The sequence below is a fragment of the Garra rufa genome, chromosome 22 (assembly GCF_049309525.1).
Source record: "Garra rufa chromosome 22, GarRuf1.0, whole genome shotgun sequence".
Taxonomy (NCBI): Eukaryota; Metazoa; Chordata; class Actinopteri; order Cypriniformes; family Cyprinidae; genus Garra; species Garra rufa.
The window spans coordinates 7,394,945-7,411,810 of record NC_133382.1 but is presented as its reverse complement, the minus strand read 5'-3'; the positions used below and the strand labels follow the sequence as shown (position 1 = coordinate 7,411,810).

The following is a 16,866-nucleotide window of genomic DNA, read 5'->3' as shown; positions in this document are numbered from 1 at the left end:
AACAACAGGACGTCAAATCTTTCTTTCTTCATCTTTCTCCCCTCTCCAATTAACCAAAATAATTATGCACTCACCGTCCATCTGAGATGCCTTGTTGCTGAGCTTCACAAACTCAGGGTAGAGAGGTCTAAGTGGGACCCCTGAAGCATTGTGCCAGCCTTCCCAGGCATACAAAAGCTTCTTATAGCTTCTTGAGGTAGCCATGATATCTGTGAGCTCTAAAAAAACAAAAAAAAACACATACATAACATAAATGCAAAATTAAATGAATAGTTCACCCAAAATGTGAGTTTGTGTCTTAATCAGAACAGATTTAAAATGTGATTGATGATGGATTTGTTTCTTACAAACGTGCAGCTTTTTACTTTACAAGGCATTAATTTGGAGGCTTGTAGATTATTGAGATGTTTTTATCAGATGTTTGAACTCTCATTGTGATGACACCTATTTACTGCAAAGGATGCGTTGGTGAGCAGGTTATCTAATGCTACATTTCTCCCAATCTAGTCATTTACGTCTTGAATGGCCTGAAGGCAAGTTCCTTTTTTAGAAAATTTTCATTTCTAAGTGAACTATTTTTTAATGCCAACTCTGCAGTAAACCAGCTTCTAGTTCAAGATTTAGGTTACGCTGAGTCTTGCAAATGAGCCCCAGATGAAGAAAGGACGTTTGTTTACAACTGTGTTCCGGATTTTTGTGGTTCACAGAAGCTAAATCAGTGCACTTTCTCAGGAAAAGCCTTGAACGGAAGCTTTTAGAAGCACTGGATGCAACACATGTTGATTTTAGCTTTGGATCATATGGCTGGATCCATGAAGTGGAGAACAGGAACCGTAATGGACATCAGTTAGAATTTAGTGATGTGTATGTATACAGAGTCCGATTTACTGCTGTTTATTTTTTGGCTTTTTTGGTATACGTGTATTTGGAGTTAGGAAAAAGCACACATCCGTTGCAGTTGTAAGCAAGTCATGTCGACATGAATGAAACACTGTTAGAACAAACACTGTTTGAAATTTCACCCAAAGAAGCAGTTAACACATAGTTTTGGGTTTTGAAAATGAAAGAGGTTAACGGTGTTATTACCAAAAGCGAAACCGTGTTGTGACTTGGATGTAAGTGCACTGTAAAAAATGGCTGTGAAATCTACAGTTATTTACTGTAGATTTCACAGTATTACTGTATAAGATTTTTACAGTAGAATATTGTAAAGTTTACAGTAAGACCGTAAAAATCACAGTAGTCCAAGCATTACAGTTGAAATCACAGTAGTCAAATCATTACTGTAAAAAAAATCACAATTTAGCCTCTATAGTACTGTAAATAGTAAAGTAAACTACTGTATTTTCCTTTTTTTTATCATATCTTTCTTTGTACCCCTTTCACATGGACTGCCCCAGATTATTGTTGTTCAGAATTCATTACCAGAATATGATATAAATACTCGATGGTGAGCTTTAAGTAAAAGTGTAATATTAATAAATTAAAATGTGTCATGTAACTTGTACTCTGATGCACCTGCTGCAGGAGCTTTCTATTCCATACAATATATATATTTTTTAAGAATTCACATAAGATTCCAAGAATATTTTTTGTTTGTTTGTTTTGTGACTGTAAATGGGTGTTTGGGTGTAAATGGGTGTTAACAGGGCAATAAAATATTTGATAAGCCTTACTCTTATGAAAGCAACCTTTTAAGATGAGCTAAACACTTCAAGTGCAATGTTCTGTTGGTTAGGCAAAAAAAAGGTAAACCTAACAGTACTACAGTAAACAAACATTTAATAAAGGTAAATGCTGAGAATAAGGCAAGTGAGGTCAAATGGTGAGGATTCTTACTGCAGGTTACAAAATTAGGTTTAAAGTTCAAACTTTCACTATTAACTACTAGGGCATCAAAAACTCAATAAAATTGCCTCTATTTGCTTAATATTAGTTAGTAAGGTAGTTGTTATGTTTAGGTATGGGGTAGGATTATGATTTTTTTTGATAAATTAAATATAACATGCAGAATTAACGTTATTGCAATATACTGAATAAATTGACGTTATTGAGTATATTGCAAAAGCCAAATAATCACACACTATATGATGTATTTAAATGATGTACATTCACTGCATGTTTTAGTCTATTAAAATACATTCCCTCAAAATTCAAGATAAGGGAGCACAAATGCTCCAGTATGATTTTTCTGTTTGTTTTTTTATATGTATAGCATCTGATATAGTTCATATCACAAAGATTGCTATTTTCTACAAAAATCAGCATGACTGCAAATGTAATATTGATTCATAGAAGTTAATATTAGGTGACTTACATTTTAGGGTGTGTTCACACTTGTGGTTCAGTTTGTTTGATTAATTTGGTCCAGACCAAAAAGGAAAATGATACATTTGGTCCTGGTCTGCTTAGTGTTCACACTGGCATTGTTGATAGCAAACCTAAAGATACCAAACCTAAAGGCATGGTGATGCATAAATGGCGTATATGCTGTGACGGAACTAACCAAATACTCCAAACAAATGGAAAAATGTGCATTCAACTTAAAGCGGCGCTGCCGGTGTAATGAAATCATGCCGCATTGCACCTCATGTTGTCATTACTTCCTGTTTTTGGTTTCTATTAAAAGTATTTGGTCCGTGTCACATTCATATTTCACTCGAACCGCACCAGAGTTCGTTTGGAAGTGGACAGAGACCCATCTTTTTAGCAGTGTAGGCCCGCTTCTTTGATGCACACCAGGGTTCGGATGGCAGCGTTTACACTTACTCAAATGAATCGCACTAATAGAGCAATCGCACCAGAGTTTGTTTTCGAACCAAACATGACAAGTTTGAACACCCTTAGACGCAACAGTTCTTGTTTTTGCTTTATTTTGACACATCTTTGAGCAACACACAACAGTGTTTCATTACTAAATCTATCAGCCATTTGGACTAATCGGTTGAACGAATGACTCAGTGACTCACTCATGCAGTTATGTTCATGCAGTTTTTAGGTTTGTATTTAAAGTATATCTCCCCCTTTTCCCCAAATCATTTCAAATATCAGTATTCAATAAAAAAAATAATAATTCAGCATCCTTGTTTAAAACAAAACTGCAGCTGTAGCTGGTTTTAGCTGGTCTCCCAGTCTTACCAGCTAAGGAAGTGGCCAAAACCCCTTTAAAACCAGACCGGGGGGGGGGGGGGGGGTCAACTGCATTCATCTCCTGCTAATTTTGTTGATTCTGATTTAATTTGAGTGGTAACAGCTCTGTAGTGTCTTACTATTTGAATTTATTAATTAAATGTAAGAATTTGACACACAAGATGATACATACAGGCTGTCCTCGACTAAAGATTTTTCTGGTTCTAGTAGAATATTCGTTTTCTATTTGAATTCATTCATTTAAAGGGGCTATATGCAATTTTCTGAAATTTAAACTCACGACTAACACCTGTGGCCAAAAAACGGAACTGCTCTTCCTTTCTGCTCGCTCTCGCAGCGCGCACTCGTACGTACAAACTTCACAAGTCATCCGCTGCAAAGAAGTCAACATTATGTTTACAGAGGTAAGAACAGTCAAATACAAATATTGTCTGATTGATCTGAGCTCCCTCCAAGGCTCAAATGCGAAGCCGATGTTCACTCTAGTCCTTGCTCGGCGCCGATCGCTCTCAATCTTCGATCTTTTTCAGGCACTTGTCAGGGGTTTAACTTTTTTAGTCTTCTGTGGAGCAGTGTTGTTTTCGTCAACGATGACGATGACGAAATAATTTCGTTGACGCCACTTTTTTTCATGACGATAACGAGACGATGACGAGATAAAAATGGCTCGTTGATGACTAAAACATGACGAGACGTGTGTGAGTTTTCGTTGACGAGACGAGAATAGACGAAAATGTTAGTGGGTGGTCCGTCAGACGTTTAAAATGCATGACATTTCCGCTTATTGTGCATGCCAATTAAAACTTAAAAAGTATCTGACGCTATGGCAAGCGTTTTAGCATTAAATACTCTTTGCTATACTAGTATGGCAAGCCGTTTTAGCATTCTATCCTTGTTTGTCTTTTATGTTCTAAAACATTCCTTCATTATTGTAATTATTGGTGAAAATAGTCGATCCGGAAGCTCACATTGTGTTGAACTATAGATCTGCTATTTTCAGAACTTATAAGTGACACTACCCAACAGCAAAATACTTACTGACCTACATTAATTTGTTAAAAGACTACTTTTTCCCCTTTTTTTGACTAAAACTAGACTAAAACCTTTTTGACTTTTCGTCGACTAAAACTAGACTAAAACCTTTTTGACTTTTCGTCGACTAAAATTGGACTAAAACTAAGAAACATTTTAGTTCAAAAGACTAAGACTAAGACTAAATCTAAGATGGTTGTCAAAAACAACACTGCTGTGGAGTTACTGTTGGTGTCAGAGTTGTCCTGGGTCTCTTCTGTGTATTCGCACAATCCATTGCACTGCTTGCGAGTGTAGGCTAATTGCTGACTAGCGGTGGTGGCAGAGTGATCTGAAACGTTTAACATGAACGCGCTTGACGTCACATCCGCAGACAGCGCGCGAAAAATCCAACCCGACAGAAAATAGGAAAAATAGGATACAGGCTTATAGGTGCACCCACTGTGAGCTGACAAGGTGTCAGTATGCTCATCAGGAGATGTTTGAGTCATAAATGGTCAAATAAAAAGGCCATTGTTACATTTATTTTGGGGAAAAAGTTGCATATTGCCCCTTTAAAAGAAGACATTTCCCTTTCTATAGATATATTTTTTCATGTCTCTAAGGAGAGTATACACAGATTTTTGAAGTTTCATGCTCAAGTTCACAGAGACTGAGATGACAGAAAGTGCACCCGTGTGCTTTAATTATTTTATAAAAGCACAAGATTTCATTGTTATTCTGAGTGAATACCGTAGAGTCTTTACAGATTGAAAAGATTTATTACTTTTATCTGTATGACCAAAAATTAAGGTTGACTATTAGGGGGCAGCCCTACTTACATTTAAGGTCAAAAAACAATTGGCCTTATAAAGGTAAAAAAAAAATCAATTTAAACTTTTTGGAAACTGCAAAGTAACCACTGCACAGAATAAAGAATATCAAAAGCTTTCCTTAACATGTCAAAGTTCCAGCACAATAACACGCTCAACAAAATATTCTAATCTAATTATCGTTATGGACAAAATTCCAGAAAATATTGAGAGATCTTTTTTTGTCATGGGTTGCTATTATTATTACCATCTATAGCTTGATCCTCATGCATCAAGCTTCATTCCTCAAGCTTATCTGAAACACAATGCTTTCTTTTGCGTATACGTGTATATTTTCACCGTCATTTTGACCTCACTGACACACATCAACAGAGTGTTAGGTGCGTTTCTCACCAGGCTCCAAAGACCAGCATTCCTCTGAAGGGGGACACACCTCTGCCTTTGAGTAGATACTGTCCATCTGGCTCAGAATGGTATTGTACTAGAAAAAAGAAAACAAACACCGTGATCAAAACACGTTTTAAAGCGTCATCAAGCTCTTCTTCCACAGCTCCAGTGGTCAACTCACCTGCTCTCTTTCTGATGTTGGGAGATTGGCAGCTCCCAGAACATTGATCTTTTTGATGATTTTCTTCAGGTCTGGGTTAGTGAAGGTGTCCATGAGAGCGTCGTTAAAAAGAGCCTTTGCTTTATGTCCCCACGCTTCGGTGAAAGCCTGCTCCTCCAAAGATGCAGCAACCTGTAAGAAACAATTAGGAGAGTTTGATTATTCCATGCAGAATGGTCTAAATCATTATTAATGAGACAGGCTTTCACAGAAATATCATGCATTTAATTACATTTGTTTTCATCGTTTAATGAAATGACAAAAAGACAGATCGCAGTACGAAGGCAATTATTTGTTGATGAATTATATATATTTCAGTAAATTTAATTATATAGTCTTGACCTAGCAGTGTTTTGACTTAACCTGATGCTCTTGTAGGAAAAATTAATTTGAGTCTTAATTAATTGCGTCAAGTTTCCATATCTCTTTCCCTTCCCGAAATTTTCTGTTCTCTCTCTGCACTCTCTTTTAGTAATCATTTCTGGCTCTTGCTCAATCCTAGAACAGTTTCGAGTTTCTTTCATTCTTGTTATTTTTTCAATAAGAGCTTGAATTGCTTTTGCAGCAACAAGGGATGAAATGGGGTGGCTGAGTTCACACCATCCATCAATTTATTCTTTGGGTCCTGACAGGAAATAATTTCTTTTGGGGAACATGAACAGCACCTGAAACAATCCAGACTGACATATAAAGCACCTGCTAGCTCATATGCCATAAAACAGTAGTGTGCCTGTTGTGGAGAACCTTTTGGTCATCACTGAGCTGAGAATTGTCTGTATCTGTATTGTCAGAGGCAATGATTTCTCCCACACTGTGTGTATTTGAGAAACTTAGGTCATGTGTTTGGTGAGGGATGTGGGGATATAGAGGAGAAATTAGATATTTGTCCGAGCATTGAACTTCTCAACGGGATTTCAAAGTTTAAGAAAGATTTGCATGTTACTTGTAAATGTAAATGACGTATAAATTGAAACATGTAAATGAGTAGTTCAACTAAAACTTTTCACACATCCTGATGCTGTTCAATTTCTTTCTTTTGCAAAAGAAGATTTTGAGGAACATTGGTAACTAAACAGTTTTAGTGACCAATGGCCTCCATTGTATGGCCAAAAAAAGACATTATTCAAAAGAAAGAAAATCATAATGTATGGAAGCCCATTTCCACCACTAAATAAAAAATAAAAATGTATTTTGTTATATAATGTTATATAAACTCACACTTCTGACCTTGCATGATATAAAGTCACAGTTATAAGGAAAAAAAATTCTGAAATTTAATTTCACAATTTTGAGAAAGTGAGAAATTTTGAAATGTTCGCAATTCTGAGAAATAAAGTGAAAATTGAGAATTTAACTTTTTTCTGAATTGCGAGTTTGTATCTCGCAATTGTGACTAGTTTAATAGAATTGTGAGTTTGTATCTTGTAAGTCAAATTTGTGACATAAACTTGCAGTTCTGATAACTTATCAGTCTTTTTTCCCCTCAAACCTGGACTAAATTACTCGCAATTGCAAGTTTATATCTCACAATTTTAAGAAAAAGTATCGGAATTGGAAGAAAAATCTGAATTGCGATATACAAATTCACAATTCAGACTTTTTCTCACAAATGCGAGTTTATATCTCACAATTCTGACTTTTTTCTCACAATTGCAAGTTTATATCATGCAGTTCTGAGAAAAAAGGTCAGAACTGCGAGTTTATATCTTGCGATTCTGACTTTATAACTCGCAAAAAATGTGAGTTTATATTACAGTTCTGAGGAAAAAAGTCAGAATTGCGTGTTCATAATACGCAACTGCGAGAAAATTCAGAATTGATAAAAACTTGCAATTACCTTTTTTATTTTTTATTCAGTGGTGGAAACGGCCTTCCATAATGTTTTCAGAATGGCATGAGGGTGAGTAGATGACAAAATATTATTTATTTTTTACTATCCCTTTAAGACAAAAAATCTTTACTCAGAGAAAAAATTGCAAGAAAAAAGATGGATACAAATGATATTTTTAATGAATTGCTCAAAAGAATCACAAGTTACTGTTTTGAATGAATGATGAATCCTTCATTTAATGAGCGCACTGACTTTTTTCTGAATTAAATGATACAAACTCACAATTTAGACTTTTTTTATCAGAATTGCTTAATAAGAAATTGCAGCTGCATGTTTTAAAGTTAGAATTGTGAGATATAAACTCACAATTCAGACTTTTTTCAGAATTGTGAGTTTATATATAGCAAATCTGAATTCATAACATGCAATTGTGAGTTAAGTCAGAATTGTGAGATATAAACAATTCTAAAAACATATCAGTCTTTTTTCCCCTCAGAATTGGACATTATAAGTCCCAATTGTGAGTTTGTATCTCACAATTCTAAGAAAAAAAAATCAGAATTGCAAGAAAAAAGTCAGAAATGCAAAATATAATCCCACAATTCTAAAAAGAAAGATGGATACAAATGATTCTTTTAATGAATTGCTCAAAAGAATAACAAGTTATAGTTTTGAATAAGTCTGATTTTTCTTTCACTGAATGAGCTCACAGACTTTTTTCTAAATTGAATGATACAAACTCGCAATTCAGACTTTTTTTCTCAGAATTGTGAGATAAACTTGCAGTTCTGACACTTTTCTCAGAATTACTTGATAGGAAGTTGCAGTTGCTTGTTATAAAGATATAAACTCTCAATACAGACTTTTTTCAGAAATGTGAGTTTATATACAGCGAATCTGACTTCATAACACACCATTACGAGTTATTAAGTCCGAATTGTGATATAAACTCACAATTCTGAGAACATAAAAGAAAGAAAGATACATACAGATGATTCTTTTAATGAATTGCTGGTAACACTTTACAATAAGGTTCATTAGTTAAACATTAGTTAATGTATTAACTAACATGAACTAACCATGAGCAATACATTTGTTAATGTATTTACTAATCTTTATTAACGTTAGTTAATGGAAATACAGTTGTTCATTGTTTGTTCATGTTAGTTCACACTGCATTAACTAATGTTAACAAAATTTTAATAATGTATTGGTAAATGTTGAAATTAACATTAACAAAGATTAATAAATGCTGTATAAGTCCAGTTCATTATTAGTTCATGTTAACCAATATGGTTAACTAATGTTAACTAATGAACCTTATTGTAAAGTGTTACCGAATTGCTCAAAAGAAATACAAGTTACAGTTTTGAATAAGTCTAATAAATCCTTCACTGAATGAGCTCACTCACTTGCCAGAGTCAAAAAAAGAGAAAATAATAAATAAATAAAAATACCGTAACTAAATTTTGCTGCACACACACATGTATGGTGTTATTATATGTGATGTATTCTTTTGGTGTAAATTAAAGGCAGTTCATACTCTTTACTTTCAAAAAAATGTGTAAAAATACAATATAGATTTCATAATAATTATAAAATAAACACTTAGAGCTGTCAATGTATTTTAAACGTATTTAAAAGAATTGATCATATATGATAAGGCAACAGAAGGGTTTAATCTAGCATTCTTTTTCTGTTCAAATTCCTAGCATTTTTAGTGTACATTCCTCCTAAAGGATTATTGAATCCTGGTCTTGGGCGCGTCACTCTTTCTTGATGTTTTACGGCATCCTGCTGTGGACAGTTTGACCCCAGCATCCCTTCTCTGTTATGATAACCGCAGGGCGTGATGACCCTGTCACAGTGGTTGTGCTCATTAGTTCATAGGGTGATGCCTTTGTTGACCTGAGAGAAGATGAGCTTCCATCACTGATTAACAAGCTGGTGACATGTGCATTTATCTCATTATCTCTCATCCTCTCGCTTTTCCTCAGAGATAAAGACAGCCAGCTTCTTGTTTTTTCACCTCTCCTTCCAAGGCCCCATTCGTTCTGTCATGTTTATGTAAGAACGTGATGATAAGTCCGAACGGGGTGCAAGGTTCAAGGCTTGACATGTAAAAGTAACATCATAATGACTTGTGAATGACACCATAAAAAGGGAGATGAGCTTTAGAGCTCAATCTTGTGTGCGCTTGGCTCGCTGCAATCCTCCCTAAACACTTCCCTCTCTCTAATCGGCAGATGTTTGATGGGTATGGAATGTGAGTTTCCCGAGCAGATTGTACTTGTTTTCCACCTCATTGTGTCTTTGAAGGATCTAAACTGTTTTTAAAGGGCCTGCTTGTGCGCTTTTCTGAAAGGTTTATTTTTGGAGGCTAATTAAAAGACCTCTTGACTGTTTGATCTGATGCACTGGCTGGCCTCACTCGATACAGAAATGAAATTATGGGCTACAGTCTGCCACAGAAAGTGAGCGGAGAGAAAGAGCATTTCTAATGTATGGGAGTGGCATGGCAGTAAAGCAGATTGTGTAATTCGCTGCATGAATAATGCAGGCTCTAGGGACGCATTTACATAAACATTTCAGATTTTTTCACAGACATCTGGCACAGATCAGATTTGGGATCTGATTGAGGCCAATTTCAAATGTTCTACTGCTGCACACTCTAAAAGCTAATTCAGTGGCTTTGTGAGTATTACAATAATAAATAACTACTATATTACCTTAATAAAATCTTTGAATATCGCTGTTGGACATGCAACAGTTAATGTTGTCTAAAACTTCTAAAATATCTATTCTAGTCAATCTAAGCGTATTTCATGAAAATAAATTTGTATTTGACTAATGACTGATATTTTTTTGTTAAAGTTAAGTCAAAATATTTGAGAATGGAGAAGATCTTTCAGGGCTAAAACTTAAAGTTGAAGTCAAAAGTTTTCATACACCTTGCAGAATCTGCAAAATGTTAATTATTTTACCAAAATAAGAGGGATCATACAAAATGCATGTTATTTTTTTATTTAGCACTGACATGAATAAGATTCATATATTAAGTTCACATAAACTACGTTTACATATACTCCAGAGAAAATTATAAAAAATGACCCTGTTCAAAGTGATAGTTGTTCATGAGTCCCTTGTTTGTCCAGAACAGTTAAACTGCCCGCTGTTCTTCAGAAAAGTCCTTCAGGTCCTACAAATTATTTGGTTTTTCAGCATTTTTGTGTATTTGAACCCTTTCTAACAATGACTGTATGATTTTGAGAAAGAGAGCTGGGGGGTGAAAACTTTTGAACAGAATAAAGATGTATACATTTTTCTTATTTTGCCTAAATATCTTTTTTTTTTTAAATTTAGTACTGCCGTTCAGAAGCTACAGAAGATACTTACATGTTCCCCAAAAGACAAAATAAGTTAAACTTACCCTGTAAGTTAACTTAATCTGTCGTTTTTATCCTATTGTTTACCGTATTTGGTCTGGCCAGTGATATTGTGGGTTTTGGTTATTTTGCTGTTTTAAGCTGTAAGGACCTTTAAAATAACTGAAATCGTGTGGCGAAGAGATATGGACATGTAATGTGGTCAAGGGGTGCCTGGAACTACATTCGCGTTATCCTGAAACTAGTTGCCCACCTTAGGCGTAAATCCAACTTTGAAGGCATATTAAAATGTTCACTGTATAATAAGGGATTATTGATTACTCTGTTAAAACAATAATTACATTACATTACATACACTACCGGTCAAAAGTTTGGGGTCAGTAAGAGTTGTAATGTTTTAAAGAAAGTCTCTTATGCTCATCAGTGCTGCATTTATTTAATCAAGAATATAGAAAAAAATGTAATATTGCGAAATGTTATTACAATATAAAATAATGGTTTCTATTGTAATATACTTTAAAATTTAATTTATTCCTGTGATGCAAAGCTGAATTTTCATCAGCCATTTGTCATGATCGGGGCTGTGGGCTTTCCCTCAGCCGCTTGAGGTCGCTGTTTGCACTGCACTCCCCTGATTGTTCACGTCTGTCTTGTCATTTGCACTGATTCATTCACAGCTGTTCACCATCTGGACTTTTGTATAAGAACTCTCATTTCTCACTCCTGCTTCATGTCTGCATTGTCTCGTGTCCTGTTTGTTTTACGTGTTTGGATTTCCCTGGCTTTTGAGTTCTTGATTCTGGTTTTTGAGTATTTCAGTTTATGTTCAGTTTGTGCCGTGTTGGCCTTTTTGTTTTGTTTATTTTCTGTTAATAAATCTCTTACCTGCATCTGGACCCAGACCTCGTTCATCCCCAAACGTGACACCATTACTTCAGTCTAAGTGTCACATGATCCTTCAGAAATCATTCTAATATACTGATTTACTATTAGAATGATCTATATTGGATCTATATTGGATTATATATTGCAACAGTTGCCCTGCAAACTATATATTTAGAAATTGTGATATTTTTCCAGGATTCTTTGATGAATAAAAAGCTCAAAAGAACAGCATTTATTCAAAATATATATTTTCTAACAATGTAAGTATTTGCTATCACTTTTTATCAATTTAACACACCCTTGGTGAATAAAAGTATTAATTTCTTTTGAAAAAAAAAAAAGAAGAAGAAGAAGAAGAAAAATTTACTGACCCTAAACTTTTGACCGGTAGTGTATATTACATAATTACTGTAAAAATGTGACAAAATATAACAAAAGCAGCATCTATAGTAATACTTTATTTGAATAAAGATGAATGTTGATCAGAGAGATTACTTATCAGTTATATAAAGCTCAAAGCATTGGAATCGGCATTGGTATCGGCCGATCACCATGACATAAAATCAGTACTCAAAAATCCAGATCGGAGCATCCCTACCATTAACGCCATTATATTGTTTATTCAGACTGATTTGTGAATACGGAATGTGCACACTTGGGGATTTATCGCATGAACCAATCGCAGTAATATCCAATCATATCACAATGAAGGCTCATCTCATGTGACTTCCCCCCCATTCATTCTCAGTTACCCCCCACCAAACTCACTGCATGTTTTATGGGGTCTGTTAAAACTCAGCTCAGGGGAGGCGAGAGACTCGGACTTTGCGTAAAACTACACACAACATGCACCGTGCCACGGTTCATTTGGGGTCGTGGCTTCCCACACAAGTTTTTAATTACCAGATGCAAGTTTTCCTCATCTAATTTCATTTGCAGACACAAGCGGCTTCTCACTTGTGTTATTGTAAATCGCTGCAGTCATCAACAGTGCCCGAAAGGCACATCAGCATATGCTGCATTAGCATAACCTCCCATCAACCATCTGTTGAATGCACACCACCAAGATGGCCATGGTCATGATGACTGCGAAAACAAAAATACCTGCTGCAGCAACCATGAGCGGCGTCCTGTGACCGCAGTCTATGTGGAATGAGTGGGACGGGCGTGTTGCTTTGATACAGTGCTGCTTTATCTTCATACGCAGTCAGGGTGAGTCCCGCTCACAGCAACAACCTGGCCTCGCGCCCACCGCCTCCAATAGAGATGCCCGAAACGGAGGCTCTTTGATCACCTCGTTTGATGTGTCAAAAATAATAGACATCACACCAGGCTTCGCTCAGGTTCTGCCCAGCTCTCTATCAACTCTTTTTATGCCTTTTTATTTTGTTGAGGATTGGCTCAGATGTTGAACAGCGAGTTTGAGCTGTTAGCAGTGCCAGCACCCATTTGAAAAGCTGTAAGCAAGTGTTGAGACAGCTGTGAAACAGTGTTGAGACAGCTGTCTGAAGGAGGCGTGTGTATGTATGTATGTGTGTGTGTGTGTGTGTGTGTGTGTGTGTGTGTGTGTGTGTGTGTGTGTGTGTGTGTGAGCAATGGTGACCACCTCGCCTCTGCATTCATCACACTGGCATCCGATCAGTCTTTTGTTCACAGTCTGTATCAACTTCTGTTTTACTGTGTTGAAATGAACTGAAGTGCTTTATCCTTTAAATTGTATGGAGAAGCAGATTTAGTAAGCATTTTGTTAGTGATGTTAAATGTTTGTCTTTCTACCAGTATCTAGGGATGCACAATATTCGGTACCATAATAGTTATTGGCTGATATTTTGATAACACTTCACAATAAGGTCCCATTAGTTTAAGTAAGTTAATGCATTAAAGGCATATTTCACCCAAAAATGAAAAATCGTTTGGCCCTAATTTGTTCCAAACCTACAAAATATTTTGAAGAGTGTTCATAATCAAAAATAAAAAAAGTTGCTGGTTTAGATTTCAAGATAAATGCTGTTCTTCTACACTTTCTATTCATCAAAGAAACCTGAAAAATTCTGCTTAGCGGTTTTCAACATAATAATAATAATAATAATAATAATAATAATAATAAATGTTTTTGAGCAGAACATCAGAAAATTAAAATGATTTCTGAAGGATCATCTGACTGGAAGAATGATGCTAAAAACTCAGCTGTAAAATCAGAGGAATAAATTACATTTTTAAATATATTCAAATAGAAAACACTTATTTTAAACAGTAAAATATTTTAAAAATTTTACTGTTTTTGCTGTACATTGGATCAAATAAATGCAGGCTTGGTGAGCAGAAGATAATTCTTTATTATTCTTTTAAGACATTAGAAAATCTTTCTGTTCAAAAACTATTGACTGGTAGTGTACATATATATAATATTTTCGTTATAATATGTGTATAATTAGTTTTTTTATTATTGGTATTGTTTGGTTACCAGCATTCTTGAACAGAAAAAAGAAATTCATACAGGTTCCGATTAACATGAGGGTAAGAAAATGATGACAAAATGTTTTTTCATTATTTTTGGGTGAACTATATACCCTTAACTAACAATGATGAATACATTTATTACTGGATTGTTTATCTTTGTTAATGTTAGTTAATAAAAATAATACAGCTGTTCATTCTTAGTTCATGTTCTCAGGTTTGTTTAAAAAATATTAAGGTACTTTTGGTTTTATAAATGTATTGATTTTAATAATTAGTAAATGCTGAAATTAACATTAACTAAGATTAATAAATCCTTCAGAAGTATTTTCATTGCTTGTTCATTTTAACAAATTCGTTTTATGGTAAATCTAATTTTAACAAACGGAAACTTACTGCAAAGTGTTACCTTTTTATTAAATTAAATATTTTGTCAATATTGAATTACTTTAACATTTATAACACTCACTAGAAGTTGATTTTTTAATATCGGTAAAAATTGAAAAACAATATTAAATGTAATCTTACATATACAGGCATATTTTAGAATTAATATCCATGTTTACATGTTAATAATGTTGTGAACTTGACTTTTTTTTTTTATATATATATAGTTTAATTTTTGTTTTTAGTGTTTATTTTCAATTTAGACAGCATAGTGTTTTATAGAAACTTTTTATTGGTTATCTTTCATAACGTCCATAAAATAACCATTGCCTTATCTATATTGACAAACGGAAATATGATCTGATTGCATAAAATGATTGGGACCTTTGGCACTATGAAATGCACAAAACGTGACATCCCATAAGAAAAAAAAAACTCAAATGACATTTTAATATCTCAATTGCTTCTCCTTGACAGCATTGATATCGACCTGTCCGTGTTGAATTTAAATGGGCTGTTCACCCAAAAATTAAGATATAAACATTGACTATTTTAACAATGTTCTCATTACGTTTCTGTTCCTTGCCTGTGGTAGTACCCTTGCCGTCTATGCAGGGTCAGAATGCTTTTGGGTTTCATCAAAAATATCTTAATTGTGTTCCGAAGATGAACGAACGAATTAGCGTGACTAATTAATTAAAGAATTTTCATTTTTGGGTGAACTATCCCTATAAGTCCCACCTCTATGCCCACCCCAAATGGCCTTCCTCTTCCACTGGTCTCGTCTGGCTTGTAAAATTCTTGGTTCTGTCTGGGAGCCTAGACCTTCTTCCTCAGCTAGTCCCATGAGGCTGCTTCTTGGTGCCACCAAGGTCTTTCATTCCTTTGGCTCCTCCACTGTCCTCTGTCCCACTGGCTTCACCTCGGACCTCCAAGCCTGTGGTCTTGTCATCCTGATCCTGGCTTTCTTGGTCTCCACCAGAAGCTCTGCACTCCGAGGTTCTGCTAAGATCAGCGAATCCTTGGGCTCCAAAGTGGATCTCCGCTAATTGGGGTTTCATCATCTCTTCTTCCATTTCTTTGTTAATGGTGTTACGCATCTGTGTACGTCATTGTTTGATTTGCTTCCTATTTTCTTAGTTTCTACAGTAAACATGTTCATGGTTGTTTTTGTGGTTTCTGATTAGTCACGCTCGTCTCATTTACTTCCTACTTATTCCAGTGTGTGTATAAATAGCACTCTTGTTTGTTCATTGAGTTGTCAGTCGTCTTTGTGTACAAAGCTGTGCATTTACCTTTACCTTTTGGATTACTTAATATGTTTGGATAACCGACTTATCCAACCGACTTAAAAATACCTGCAGCGTTTAGATCTTTCACTCAACTTCCCCCTGTCTGTAGCTGTTACAGCGTACAAGTTGCTTCATTTTTCACAGCTGAGAATTATGTCTCATAAGCTGAGAAAAAGCAAGGAAATGATGACACATGCTCATAGTCTTGTAATGATTAGTCACGTCCTAAACACAAGTGTTACACTTCTGCAGCATGTTACTCAATAGTCTCATAATTCTTGCTCTGTCACTGTAGTGAAACTTTACAGGAGTCCTAAACGATCTACTACTAATCATGAGACGCACAATGAAACCCAGTGGAAGTAAGTAGTTTGGTTATTACAACCTGTCTGAAGAGCTGTTGAAAAGGCTGATTTATCAGTCGCACATGCAAAAAAGGCTTTATAGCAGAACCACGCTGCCTAAACTCAACTGTTCCATATGGAAGGCAGTTGTGGATCATATTACTTCAAGTTTTGTGCAGTTGTAACACTGCTTGTCAGACTACAACCATCATTGGGTGTCTGTAAAACACATAGATGTTCACAGTACCTGCAGCTGCGAATTGTGATCTGTCAGGTTGGTGTTGTAGTTCCAGCTGGCCTCTGTGCTGAAGTAGAAGACTTCCTCTGCAGTTGAGTTGTAGTCGCTCACAAAGCTCTCAGCCCCTGCCTCTGTCATTTGATAATCCCCCGGCATCCATTCCGGTTTCAGAGCCGCGCTCGTGCTGATGAGAGTCAGCAGCACCACTGCCCGGTACATAATGGACCAAGGTTGTGAAATGAGGAACGGGAAAAGTGCAGGAATGAAAGTTCCCGGAGGAGCCGTCTTGACACACTCACTGCTGGATGCTCCTGTCCAGTGATTGTTTCCTATCTGTGTCCTTCCCTTTCCCCCTTTCCCCTGTTAATCAGGCACAGAGCAATCACAGTCGGCTCTTTTTAAGTGCCAGTTTAACCCAACCCCTCCCTCTCTCTTGAAAGATACA

At 35.7% G+C, this 16,866-nt stretch overlaps 1 protein-coding gene across 1 annotated transcript in view; it reads right to left on the bottom strand.

The window, feature by feature from the left end:
- Window positions 1–16,788, bottom strand: part of ace (angiotensin I converting enzyme (peptidyl-dipeptidase A) 1) — a 59,086-nt gene extending 42,298 nt beyond the window's left edge. Inside the window, exons 1-4 of the mRNA XM_073827827.1 lie at window positions 16,431–16,788; window positions 5,563–5,733; window positions 5,388–5,475; window positions 75–218 (exon numbers count right to left, since the gene is read on the bottom strand). Of these exons, the coding sequence (XP_073683928.1) occupies window positions 75–218; window positions 5,388–5,475; window positions 5,563–5,733; window positions 16,431–16,640 (613 nt within the window). The 5' untranslated portion in view covers window positions 16,641–16,788. The remainder of the gene's footprint in view (window positions 1–74; window positions 219–5,387; window positions 5,476–5,562; window positions 5,734–16,430) is intronic.
- Window positions 16,789–16,866: the final 78 nt, after the last annotated feature.